The following is a 14,523-nucleotide window of genomic DNA, read 5'->3' as shown; positions in this document are numbered from 1 at the left end:
CCACCCATTAATATCTTGCAGTTCAGATTTATTTTCCAATTTATATCTGTTCTAAAAATATATACCTCTGTTATTCAAATTTGCTTAACTAGTGAAGAGGGAAATATTTTAAAAATGAAAGTTAAACTTCTTTATTATAATTATATATTAGCACATACACACATATATATCACCAGAATATAGATCTATGAGGGCAGTTTGGTTTTCCATTGAGTATTGCTGGGAGTTGGATCTCTCAGCGAGTAGACTCTCAAATGGGAATCAGCATGCAGGAAGTTTATTTTATTTACATATTTATTTATTTAGAGATGGAGTCTGGCTCTGTCACCTAGGCTAGAGTGCAGTGGTGTGATCTCTGTTCACTGCAACCACTGCCTCCTGGGTTCAAATTATTCTCCTGCATCAGCTTCCCAAACAGCTGGGATTCCAGGTGTGTGCCACCATGGCTGACTAATTTTTGTATTTTTAGTAAAGCTAGGGTTCCACCCTGTTGACCAGGCTAGTCTCGGACTCCTGGCCTCAAACGACCCTCCTCCTGGCCTCAAATGACCCTCCCGCCTTGGCCTCCCAAAATGCTGAGATTATAGGCGTGAGCCACTGCACCTGGCCAGGAAGTTTGAGTGAGCGTTCTTAGGATCAACACCTGTGGGGGAAGGCTAGGAACCAGGTTTGGGCAGAGGGAATAGGGCTGTAGTGCAGCTGCAGTTCCCTGTACCAAGCTGATTTATGCATGACTCAAGTGTGGGCCTTTTTCCTCTTGCAGAATGACCCAGACCCTTATCCCTGGGGAATCTGAGCTTCTGTTTATCATGTCCTTTCCAGGTCATGGCTAAGATACTTATCCACTTGCGGTCAAAATTGGGCAAGTTAGTACCAAAGGACAACCAAGTTGATCACCCGGATGCCAAACTCATTCCTCCTCACCCCCTTATGTAGCAGCAGCTGTGAATCAGGCTGATAATCAGCTTGTCTGTGCGGCCCTCCACACCGCATGTCTGAACTGAGCTTAAGGTGCTGGTGCATCGAGGTGGATGGCACAGTCTGGGATGCATGCCCTTTCAGCTGGTTTGTGCCCTCCAGCAGTGCTTGTGCTTGATCCCAGATCAGTAACTTCCATCTCTGATGACACTTATTGTTGAATAGAGTACCTGGCATAAATTGGTGTTTAATAATTTTTGAACGAATTTATGACTAAATGGTCAAATGGAGAAAACATCCTCTACGCTCTCTGAAACTGTAATGCAAATCACTCATCTAATAGAAATATTTCTATGTCTCTCTAATAATCCAAATTAGGTATATAAAATTGGTACTACCTCAAAATATTGCTTTTCTTACTTACTGGCTTAACTCTGGAAATTTTTGTTGATGACTCAAATTTGAGACTTTAAAGGAAGTTATGGTATTAGGCACCTCACAGAATGGGATAATCAAATGGTCAATGGACATATGAAGAGAGACTCAGCGCTATTACTCATCAGCAGAATGCAAATTAAAACTACAAGATACAACCACAAATTTAGAAGATTGATGATTCCAAGGGTTGTCAAGGATGTGGAGGAATAGGGGATTCTCATACACTGTGGGTAGGAGTATAAATTTCTACAACCACAATGGAATACTGTATTACTTTGTTCTCACACTGCTATAAAGAACTACCTGAGACTCGGTAAGAAAAGTTTAATTGAATCACAGTCCCGGAGGCTGTACAGGAAACATGGCTGGGGAGGCCTCAGGAAACTTACAGTCATGGTGGAAGGGCGAAGGGGAAGCAAGCACCTTCTTCACATGGCAGAGCAGGAGAGAGAGTGAATGGGGAAGTGCTACGTATTTTCAAACAACCAGATTTTGTGAGAACTCACTATCACAAGAACACTAAGGGGGAGATACGCCCCCAGGATCCAATTACCTCCTACCAGGTCACTCTCCCAGCACCAGGGATTATAATTCAACATGAGATTTGGGTTAGGGACACAGAGCCAAACCATATAAATACATTTTAGCATTATTTTCTATATTTAGCTGATCATACACCTTCTCTATAACCCAACAATTCTAGTAATATATCAAATAGAATGGTGGATATATTTATGCCAAAAGAATAAGAATGTTTGTAGCAGCTTTATTCTTGACAGTTCAAAACTGAATATAGCCTAAATGTACATCAGTAGTAGAATGGATAAAAATTATATATGTATATACACACACACACACACACACACACACACACACACACACACATTATGGATAATTCTCAGTATTGAGTGAAATAGGTCAGAAACAAAAGAATATGTACAATGTGATCTCACTTAAAGCTCAGATAAAATTAAACTGTGATGTCAGAAGATAGGCTAGTAATTATTAATACCAGTGGGAAGGAAGAAGTAAATAATAATTGTGAGCAACATGCTGGTATCTTCCAGTATGATGATAATATTCTATTGATTGACCTAAGTGGTGATTATATCAGTATTTGCTTTATTATAATTCATAGATTGGTACATTTATGATTTGTGAGCTTTTAATCAAGTCTCCATGGCTTTTAATGTTTGATTTGGTGGATATTCTCATATGTGCTAATATTAAAATATTGACTTACACAGTTTTCCTAATGTTCAGAACTAATCAGAATATTTGAAAATACCCTAGAAATGTGAAATTCTCTTTTAAAACTCTAGCAGAAAGGGATAGTGCCTGATTGAATATTAGCTATTACAGTCCTCCTATGTAGAATTATGGCCACAAATGAACAAGATAACTATACTGCTGTTGAAGGATGTATTCTAGAGATCTTTACATGCACCAGTTTGACAAAAGGCTCTTTATGATTAAATGGGAGAAACAGTCTTTTTAGGGTAAGTTTAGTAAGTTGCCAAAAAGTCTAGAGAAGTTAACAGGTAACTTTTTCGACTGTGACCCATGGCATATGTTAACTATGAAAAATCATATTCCTGAAAGCAAGGAGCTCAGAACTGATACCATGGGAATAGTTCTTAAAAATAGAAAACTATAGTTTATTTTTTTTCTTGAGTGTGAAGCCTCATTTTTTTCTGCTTATGAACAGTTTTAAAGTGACTAAAAGCCCTAAAGGAAGAAAATAACCAAGGAGCAAGCCATCGGTGCCCTGGAGCAAAATAATCTGAAGGAAATTGATTCTAGGACTTGGTAAGAGACAGATTGTTAGGGACATATCCTTCTGATTTTGATTTTTTTAAAGCAGCTACAGTAGAGATAACACAACCAAAATATCCAATATTAAAGGAATAAGTCAATACCTATGTTAATATTAGGAAGTTGCAAAAATTACATTCTAGCAAAGAACATTACTGATATGGAAAAACACTTACCTATAGTAGTAAACAAAAATTATAGTACAAAATATGTTAGTGAAATTATGGATGATTTATATTTACACCTCTTAGGTTTTATATAAGAATATGCATACTTTATAATCATTTTAAATAATTTTATGTTAAAAGAGAAAAGTCAAGGGACAGTCCAGATAGACTATGGAAATTCTCAAGTCAAAATAGCAGTGTAAATACTGTATAACTAATACAGTACAGTATTTTTAAAAAATAGCAAGAAGCAAGGTGGTACAGTAGTACTCTTACCCAAGGGAAATACATTCCAAAGACCACCAGTGGATGCTGAAACCATAGATAGTACTGCACCCCATGTATACTATGGTTGTTGTTTTTTTTTTTTTTTTTTTTTTTACGTACATACTTATCTATGATTAAATTTACAAATTAGGCACAGGAAGAGATTAGCAATAACTAATAATACAACTTAACTATAAAGCATACTGTAATAAATGTTATATGAATGTGGTGTGTCTCTCTCTCAAAATAGCTTATTGTACTGTAATCACCTATTTTCAGACCATGGCTTACCACAGGTAATTGAAACTGTGGAAAGTAAAACCATGAATAAAGGGGGGACAAGTGTAGATGAAAATAAGCACTGACTTTGGAGCAGATAGACCCTCAGTTTTTGCCTCCACTACTTATTATTTAATGTGGCTTTATATAAGTAACCACTCTCACATTCTATTTTCTTACCCATAAGATGCAGAGATGAAACCCAAAAAGAATGATAGGTATGAGAATTAGAGGTTATTAAAAAATCCCTATCTCAATAAATATTATCATTACTATAGTACTTTATTGAATATAAAGAATCAGCAAAGTAATAATATATTTATTTGTGAGGACAGAAAAATACATATGACAATAATTTGGAACTGCAAGTGACTGTTATGCTATTAATAGCAAACTTACAGAAGGCTTAGCCACTACTGTTTATTTAAAAACCATTACACCCAGGACTGTAGAATGGTTTCCCAACTTTCTTAATGGTGACTGACACCATATTGTGATCCCTATACCCACATATATATTTCTATATTTCACAATTTATGAAATATTTTCTCTTACTCTGTGTGATGCATGTTGATATTTCTTTTTCTGTCCTTTTTTTCTTTTTTTAAAGAGTCAGGTCTTGCTCTGTAGTCCAGGCTAGACTGCAGTGTCACAATGATAGCTCATTGTAACCCTAAACTCCCAGGCTCAAGAGATCCCCCTGCCTCAGCCTCCTGAGTAGCACGGACTATAGACATGAGCCACCATGTCCAGCTAATTTTTTTATTTTTTTGTAGAGAATAGAGACAGGATCTTGCCATGTTTTTCAGGCTGGTCTTAATCTCCTGGGCTCAAGCAGTCTCCTACCTTGGCCTCCCAAAATGCTGGGATTACAGGCATGAATCACTGCACCTGGCCCTTTTCTGTTTTTTTTTTTTAATTAATGTATGTTCTCTTCCCTCTTCTGTTCTGTTTACTTTTCTGTTATTTTTATATTGCTATTGTAATTCATTAAATCAATCCACTAAGTGCATTCTGCAGTTTGGAAAACACTGCTCTAAAAGACATCTAGGAGATTAAACATCTTTTACCATTGAAGTACCTCAGCTTCATCATTAGTGTCATTAGTCAGTTATTATTCAGACATTAGTGCCGTCATGTTAGTTAGATCCTTTAGAAATGGGCCATATTTCGAAGCTACTCAAAGCATTCTTAGTGTGATAGAAAATCATTTAGTACTATAAATAATAAATATCTATAATGAGCTATATTAATTAAATATAATAATTGAGTGGTTGTGGTTCCATATTTTACCAGAAAAAAATCATTTTTAAACATCATCAGTAAAGAAATTTTTAACAGGAAATGGATTATTCTCAAAGCACATTTTAAAAATATTTTTTGTTGAGATATTACTCACATACCAAAAAAATTACGCTTTAGCATACAACTCTGTATCTTTAGTACATTGGAAGGCCGAGGTGGGATGATCACTTGAGCCTAGGAGTTTAAGGCTGCAGTGAGCTATGATTGTGCCACTGCATTGCAGCCTGGCCAACAGAGCCAGACCCAATTTAAAACAAATTTAAATAAAAATAATAAAGTATACAGTTCAATGATTTTTCGTATGTTCATGGGATCATGCAAGCATCACCACTAACTGATTCCAGAACACTTTTCATCACCCCAAAAAGAAAGCCTATATGAATGAGCAGTCAGTTCTCAAACCCCCTTCTAGTAAACTCCTGGCAATCACTAATCTGCTGTCTTTATGGTTTTCTCTGGTTTTGTTATTTCATATACAGTCAATCATGTGTCCCTTAATGATGGGGACATGTGAGAAGTGTCTCATATGGCAATTTTGTCATCGTGCAGACATCACAGAGTGTGCTTACAAAAACCTCGATGGTATAGCCTACAACACAGCTAGCTATATTGTATATAGCCTATTGCTCGTAAGTTACAAACCTGTGCAGTATATTACTGTACTGAATGCTCTGGCAATTGTAACACAATGGTAAGTATTTGTGTTTATAAAAATAGAAAAGGTACAACAAAAATACAGTATTATAATCTTACAGGAATACTGTCATATATGCAGTCCACTGCTGATTGAAATGTGGCACATTTCCAACTGTAAGTGAGAACATAAACTATGTGAACTTGTATGTTTAACTTCTGCCACTTAATATAACATTTTCAAGGTTCATCCATGTTGGAACATAAATGAGTTATTTATTCCATATTGTGATAGAGTAATATTCCAGTTTTTTGATATACCACATTTTATTTATCCATTCATCAACTGATGGACATTTGCGTGTTTACACCTCTTCACCATTATGAATAATGAATGCTACTATGAACATCCCTGTTCAAGTTTTGTGTGTAAATGTTTTTAATTCTCTTAGGTGCATGCCTAGAAGTAGAATCAATTCCATTCTGTTTCTCTTTTTGAGGAACTGCCAAGCTGTTTTCTATAGTAGCTGTACCATTTTATATTCCCATCAGTAATGAATCAGGGTTCCAGTTTCTCCACATCATTGTCAACACAAATTGTCCTTTATTTTTAAAAAAAGTTAACCATCCTAGTGGATGTGAAGTGGTATCTTACTATGGTTTTGATTTGCACTTTCCTAATGACTAATGATGTTGAACATCTTTTCATGTATTTGTTGTCCATTTCTATACAGACAGCCTTCCATACCCATGGATTCCACATCCATGAATTCAACCAACTGTGGACCGAAAAAATTGGGAAAACAACAACAATAATAATAATACAATAATAAAAAATAATTTTTAAAAACCCAATACAGTATAACATCTATTTATGTAGCATTTACCTTGTATTATGTATAAGTAATCTAGAGATGATTTAAAGTATACTGGATTATATATGTACATTATATGCAAATATGACACAATTTTATATAAGGGACTTGAGCATCTGTGAATTTTTGTATCCATGGGAGTCCTGGAACCAATCACCCTTGGATGTAGAGAGACAACTGTATCTCTTCTTTGGAGAAATGTCTATTCAAGTCCTTTGCCTATTATTAAATTGGTTTGTTTGTCCCTATTATGTTGCATTGAGAGCATTGTATATTCTGGGTACTAGACCTTGTCAGATACAAGATTTGCAAATTTTTTTCCCATTATATGAATGGTCTTTTTACTTTCTTGATAATATCTTTAGAAACACAAATATTCTTAATTTTGATGAAGACTATCATCTACTTTTTCTTGGTTGCTTGTGTTTTAGGTGTCATATATAAGACATTATTGCTCACCTATATTTTCTTCTAAGAGTTTTATACTTTTAGCTCCCTTTTCACCCATTTTTAGTTCATTTTTTATATGATGTGAGGTAGGGGTTTGATTTCACTCTTTTGCCTGTATTTATTCAGTTGTCCTAACACCATAGGTTGAAGACTATCCTTCCCCAATTAAATGGTCTTGGCACTCTTATAAAAAAAAATAGTTTACCATAATATTTGGGTTTACTCTTAGTGTCTCAGTTTTATTTCATTGATTTATAGCACTATCCTTATGCCAATACCATACTGTCTTGATGACTAACTTTTTAGTGAGTTTGAAATCAGGAAGTGTGAGTACTCTAATTTTACTGTTCTTTTTCAAGATTATTTTGGTTATTCAGAGTCCCTTTTATTTCCATGTGGATTTAGGATCCACTTGTCAATTTCTTCACAAAATACAGCTGGTGTTTTGGTAGAGTGAGTGTGTTGAATCTGTAGGTCACTTTGGGTAGTATTGCCATCTTAACAATATTAAGTCTTCCAATCCAAGAACATGGAATTTCTACTTATTTAGATCTTCTTTAATTTCTTTCAAAGATATTTTATAGATTTTAGTGTACAAATCTTGCAATTCTTTAGCTAAATTTGTTCCTTATATTCTTTATGATGCAGTTTGAAATAGAATATTTCATTTTAAGACTGTATATTGCTGGTGTCTAGAAATATAGTTGATGTTTGCATATTGATTTTAAATCCAGAAACCCTGAGGAACTTATTAGATCTCATAAATATGTGTGTGTGTGTGTGTGTGTGTGTGTGTGTGTGTGTGTGTGTATGACTTAGCATTTTCTGTATACAAGATTATGTCACCTAAATAAAGATCATTTTACTTCTTTTTTTTTCCTTCTAGTTTGGATGCCATTATCTTTTTTTCTTACCTAATTGGCCTGGCTAGAACCTCTCATATGATGTTGAATAGAAGTGGTAATAGTGAACATTCTTAACTTGTTCCTTATCTTAGAGAGAAAGCTTTTGGTTTATACATTAAATATGATGTTGGCTGTAGATTTTTTTCATATATTTGTAAAATTAGATTAGTGCTTAGAAATTTATAGCTATAAATAATATTTTTAAAGGAATAATTTCAAATAAAATCAAACCTTCCACCTTATGAAACTTGAAAAAGAAGAGCAAATCAAACCCAAAACAAGCAGAAACAAGAAAATAAGGGTAATATTTGCCTCATAAGCTAAGTTGGAAGGTATTCTTTCCTATTTCATTTTTATGAAGTGTGCATGAAGGATTGGTTTTTTTATATGTGTGATTTAATGTTGGGTAGAATTTACCCACAAAGTCATCTGGTCTTGATCTCTGGGAATTATAATTAACATCTTAATTTATAACAATCTACTTTAGGTTCAAACCAACTTAATTTCAATAGTGTACCAAAAGTTCTGTCCTATGTAGCTCCATTCCCTCCACCTTATTTTGTGCTGTATTGTCATACAAATTACAACCTTACATATTTTGTTTCCATTAACAGATTTACAATGATTGCTTCATGTAGTCATTTTCTTAATCAGTTAGGAGATTTAGAAAGACTTACAAACAAAAACCACATTTATCCTATTATTTATGTTTACCTATGTAGTTATCTTTACAAGTTTTCTTTATTTCTTCATGTGGATTTGCACTACTATCAAATGTTCTTTTATTTTAACACAAAAGTCTCTACTATTTTTTATAGGGCAGGTTTGCTGATGATTAATTCCTTCTGTTTTTGCTTATCTGGAAATATCTTAATTTTTCTTTTATTTTAGAAGGATAGTTTTTTTGCATATAGAATTCTTAGTTGAAAGTCTTTTCCCTTTAGCACTTTGAATATTTCATCCCACTGCTTTCAGCCTTCAGAGTTTCTGATGAGAAATCAGTTGTTACTCCTATTGAAGATTCCTTATACATACCAACTTGCTTCTTTCTAGCTGCTTTCAAGATTCTCTCTTTGTTCTGGCTTTTGATGGTTTGACAATGATGTGTCTGGATATTGATCTCTTTGATTTATTCTTTTTGGAATTTGTTGGGCTTCTTAAATTTGTAAATCAATGTTTTTAATGAAATTTGGGAAACTTTTAGCTATTATTTTTCAAATATTCTCTCTGTCCTTTTCTCTTTCCCCTTGCCTTCTGGGACACTCATTATACATATGCAGATATACTTGATGGTGTTTTACAGGTCTCTGAGACTGTTCAGTTTTCTTTAGTGGGGGACCACAGGCTCTTGGTCCCTAAAGTTTGCTAAAAATCACAGAAAGGCAGATTTATTAATAGGAGAAAAGGCACACAAATTTATTTAATGTGTATACATGGGAGTCCTCAGAATGAATATCCAACTTCCCAATGAGTTATAGAAACCTATATACCATTTTGAGATTATAGAAAGAGTTGGGGCTTAGATTTTGGTTTTAAAAAAGGTTACGGGAGCCAGGAGAAGAGGCTTGGTGAACAAAGGTGGTCTTTTTATGTAGATAAAGCCACCTTCAGGGAGAAGAGATGGTAAATGTTTCTTCTCAGACTTTTAAATGTGTCAGACTTTCCATCTCTCCTAGATCTGGGGACAGGCGTAGAAAGGGGAGGTGGCACAATTGCATTAGTGGAGATTTTCCACATTAATGCAAACTTTCCCCACTTAAGACAGCTTTGCAAGATCATTTCTGCCTGCTAGCCAAGATACTGACATTTCAAAATATGTCAAAGAAATGTATTTTAGGGTAAAATATTTTAATTTCTTCCACTTTATTCTTTGTTATCTGTTGCTCAAACCAGACGATCTTAATTGGCAAATCTTAACTTCACTAACTCTTCTGCCTATTCCAATCTGCTGTTGAGCTCTTCTAGTGAATTCTTCATTTCATTTATTTTCACTTTCAACTCCAGAATGTCTATTTGGTTCTTTTTAAACAATTTCTGACTCTTATTAGTGTTCTTGATTTGGTGAGACATTATTCTCATAATTTCCTCTATAGATATGATCTCCTTTAGTTCTTTAAACATATTTTAAAACAGTAGATTTAAAGACTTTGTCTATTAAGTCTAACATCAAGACTTCCTCAGGGAAAGTGTTTGTTAGTTGCTTTTTTTCTTGTGTAAGAGCCATGGTTTTTTGTCTCTTATATATTGTAATTTTTTTGTTGAAAACTGGATGTTTTAAAAAATATAATGTGGCCACTCTGTATATTAGTTTCTTTCTCCTCCCCAGGGTTTGTTGTCATCACTGTTTTTGCTGCTGTTTGCTTGTTTAGTGACTTTTTCTGAAATTCTATAAAATCTATATCCTTTGTCGGGGTGGACACTGAAGTCTTTGTTGAGTTAGCTTAGGGATTAGCTAATGATTGAACAGATTTCTTTAAATGCCTGGAATCAATAAATCTAGCCTTTGCAGATGGACTCTGTGTGTGTGTGTGTGTGTGTGTGTGTGTTTGTTTGCTGGAGCATGCCTTCAACAGTCAACCAGGCAAATTACAACTGTACCTTATTCTTTCTTCACATCCTGCTTGTGCGGAGCCTCAAGGTCAGCCAGAGGCAAGAGCTTACTTGGGGCCTTTTCAGGCCTTTTCTGAGTATGCACACAGTTCTATGCATACTCACAGTTACACATGTGTATGGCCTTCTAGATTCCAAAAAATATAATGGAGCTTATTAACACTCATTTCTCAGATTTTCCTTTTTTTTTTTTTTTTTTTTTTTGAGACAGAGTCTCACTCTGTTGCCTAGGCTGGAGTGCAGTGGTGTAATCTTGACTCACTGCAACCTCTGCCTCACACTCAACTGATTCTCATGTCTCAGCCTCCCAAGTAGCTAGGATTACAGACATGCAGCACCATACCTGGCTCTAGATAGATAGATAGATAAATTTTAGTACAGGTGAGTTTTAACCGTACTGGCCAGGCTGGTCTCAAACTCCCAGCCTCAAGTGATCCACCTGCCTCCCTTAGCCTCCCAAGTGCTGGGATTACAGGTATGAGCCACTGCCTCTGGCCTCTCAGCTTTTCCTTTTAAGCTTCTTAGTTGAGGCCTATTTTTTGCCACAATTGTTACCTACTAACTCAGGCAGCTCTGAAATTAAACAGTGGTTTCTTATTGTTCCAGCAAATGCCCCTAGGGAAATGGCTGTTTACACTGGACCATCTCCTAGTCAGGTCAAATAAAGACAGCTTTGTAAGTGGTCTTTCAGGTAATCACCAGACTGTTTAAATAATGAAAATACTCTTGGAATGAAATAGGTGTTAAAGGAGCTCCAACCCCATTCTGCCCCTTATGGTGTCTGCCAGGCTACTGAGTTTTCACTGCAGTTGTGGGCTGTTGTTTTTCAAGGCTACCATGGAGCTGGGAATGAGGGCCAGGGTAACAGTGGATAGGCATAGGGCAAGTTAAAATGCTACAAAGCTCAGTGTTCGAAGTTTCAGCCATTTGTTGTTGTTATTTTATAAATTTTCCAGGATTTTTGCAACACTTTCATTAATTTCCAGAGTTTTAATAAAGTTGTTCTAACCATCTTTGCCAATCTCTCATCACTTTTATGGAGACGAGAATTTTATCCTTCATTTTTATGAGGAGAAAATAACAGGTTCTTACTCTGTCATGTTTACCACCATCACCCCTTAACTAAAAGTTTTTAGGAAATTGAAGTGGACTTTTACTCTCTCAAGTCGGAGTGTAAGGAAGGTTGGCTTTTTAATGGCACATAGGTCAATAAGGGAAAAAGGATCTCATGGAAATCTAAGAAAAGGAATTCATGGCTTTGTCTTATCCTGGATCTGTCTTATCCCTCATTAGACAAAGCTTTCCACATTGGGGCACCTGACATGCTACTTCCCAGCCTTTGAATTATCTACCCTTAAGCTTTATGCCTCTGTAGCTGTGGTGAGATGATGTGTTACAGCAGAAGGCTGCCTAAGATTGTACTGTAAGCAGAAACTACTCACAGGAAGATTTCCATGTGAAGGCCTATGGGTGGGAACAAGGTGCAATATACAGTTCGCTCTGTGTGGCCTGTAATTTTTTTGTTGAACATAATGATGACTGAAAAGTTATGATTAACACTTATTATTTCAGGAGCAGATATAATCCAGCTAATCAGAAGATAGTGAGCGCCAAGAGAGGACCAGTAAAAAAGATTACAAGATCAAACCATCTTCCAGAACTCTATTCGTGATTCCAGAACTGGGTGGATTTCTATTTCTTCCTTTTTTTCCCCCATCTATAATATTCAACTTGTGAAATTAATGGTCAGCACATTTCTTCAGGGAATAAAATAAATAAGAAAGAACAGCCAAAATTTTCTTTAACTCATCTTCCAGAAATGTGTTCCTTTGTCTGCATAAAAGTAATTTTCTCCAGTGACCCTAAACTAACTCACAAGAAGTGCTTGTGAGTTTTAAAATATCCTAGGAGATCTGAAGGCTGGTGTAATCACAGCTGCTTTTAGTAATAGGCCCATGATCAGCTCTGATAGTAGCATTGCTATTCTATTTGGTTTCTGGTTGGCTGTTAGCTAAAAGTATGTATTCATAAAATCTTTTTGCCATTTTGGGCTGCATCTTGCTCAGTTTTTTAAATCACAGGTTTAAACAAAGCCAAAAATCAAGTCCATTTTAAATTTTGACTTGATATATGGTATTGTAGAACAATCTTCAATCATGAATCAACGTGTTCATTGTTTCTACTGTGCCATGAACTTACGAGATCTTGGGCAAGTCCCTCTACCTCATGTTTATTTCCCACAGCTATAAAATGATTGAAGCAAACTATGCACTTTCTAAGGTTTTTTACAATTCTAGAAAAGCAATATTTATTCAATCATAAGGTCCTGCCACTTACTTAGCACTGGTGATTTAAGTCATTTTGTGACATGATAATTCATAGCGACGGATGACGGACTAAATCTTTAGACCAAACTGCAAGTGTTCATAATACTCAAGTCCAGAAGTGTAGATGGAATGAGGATAAGAAAAGAGAATTCTTTTGAGGCATTTACAAAACTTATTGAATCGTCTCATTCATGGTAAGACTGTTTTTGTCTTTAGATAGTTTTTGTAACTATCACCTAGGCCTGGAACATATAACTTATTTGTCCACTTCAATAAGTGAAGTCATTGGACTTTAAATTCATAGAAATCACCCAGGTAAGTATAGTTTCCAGCTAATGGCGTTCTCACTCTATGTCCTGCACAAAACCTGAATTCTATTCTGTATCATCAGTAATGAATACCAAATGCATTTCTATAACTACTTCTGTAGAAGTTTTTTTTTTTTAAGGAAGAATATATAAATTTAATATAGCCAAAAATATTTTTACATGACTTTAAAATGTAATGCAGAGAAATATAAAGTAACTTTCTGTAAGTTACTCTACAATGGAATTATTTGTGAACATTTTCCCCTATTGTTTAGCTAACTATTGATATTAGGTGCCTTGACCCATATCATTAGACAAACATTAGATTTTTATGTCTTATACCATCTTTCTTAGCATTAGTAGAAAATGAATAATTTAAATACCAATCATTATAGGCTGGGTGTAGAGGCTCACACTTGTAATTCTAGTACTTTGAGAGGCCAAGGTAGGCAGATCACTTGAGTCCAAGAGTTCGAGACCAGCCTGGCCAACATGGCAAAACTTGTCTCTACTTAAAAAAAAAAAAAAAATATATATATATATATATATATGAATTATGCTGGAGTGGTTGTGCATGCCTATAATCTCAGCTACTCAGGAGACTGAGTCACAAGAATCACTTGAATCCAGGAGGCAGAGGTTGCAGTGACCTGAGATCATTCCACTGCACTCCAGCTTGGGAGACAGAGTGAGATTCTGTTTAAAAAAATTATAATTATCAATGAAAAATAAACACTTTTTTTTTCATACAGAGCTACGCTATTGTGGGGATGATTGAGGAACATTTAAAGTTATCTCAAATCACTGGGATGAAATATTAGTTGAACATCTTATCACAGGGACTCTATTCCATTTAGGTGTTGGTTCTGCAGGAGCTGCTTTGGGATACTTTTCAGATGTCATAAAATGTCTGTATTAAACAGAATGATGATATGTTGAGACAGTATGAAGAACTGAAATGAGGGACTCCAAAATCTGTGTTCTAATATCAGTTTTGCCACTTATAAGCTTCTGACTTTCAGTAAAAAACTTTTCATATCCTGTTTCTTCCTTTACAGTGTTGGGAATATTTACCTTAATTACTGCCTTGGGATTGCTGTGCAGATCAAGGGTACTTACCACATATTTATTTCTTTAATAGCCTCATTCCCACTAAAAAGGATGTGAGTTAGCTTTTACTAAATATGGAGGTATCAAAAATACCTACAAGACAAAAGATGAAAATT

At 35.2% G+C, this 14,523-nt stretch overlaps 1 protein-coding gene across 1 annotated transcript in view; it reads left to right on the top strand.

Annotated features, from left to right (window-relative positions):
- The window catches only part of CCDC169 (coiled-coil domain containing 169), a 64,108-nt gene extending 51,544 nt beyond the window's left edge, over positions 1 to 12,564 (top strand). Inside the window, exon 8 of the mRNA XM_032294464.1 lies at positions 12,235 to 12,564. Within this exon, the coding sequence (XP_032150355.1) occupies positions 12,235 to 12,334 (100 nt within the window). The 3' untranslated portion in view covers positions 12,335 to 12,564. The remainder of the gene's footprint in view (positions 1 to 12,234) is intronic.
- Positions 12,565 to 14,523: the final 1,959 nt, after the last annotated feature.

The sequence above is a fragment of the Sapajus apella genome, unplaced genomic scaffold (genome assembly GCF_009761245.1).
Source record: "Sapajus apella isolate SASKATOON/1434 unplaced genomic scaffold, GSC_monkey_1.0 scaffold32, whole genome shotgun sequence".
NCBI lineage: Eukaryota > Metazoa > Chordata > Mammalia > Primates > Cebidae > Sapajus > Sapajus apella.
The sequence above is the reverse complement of the archived record's forward strand: the minus strand, read 5'-3'. Positions and strand labels throughout refer to the sequence as shown.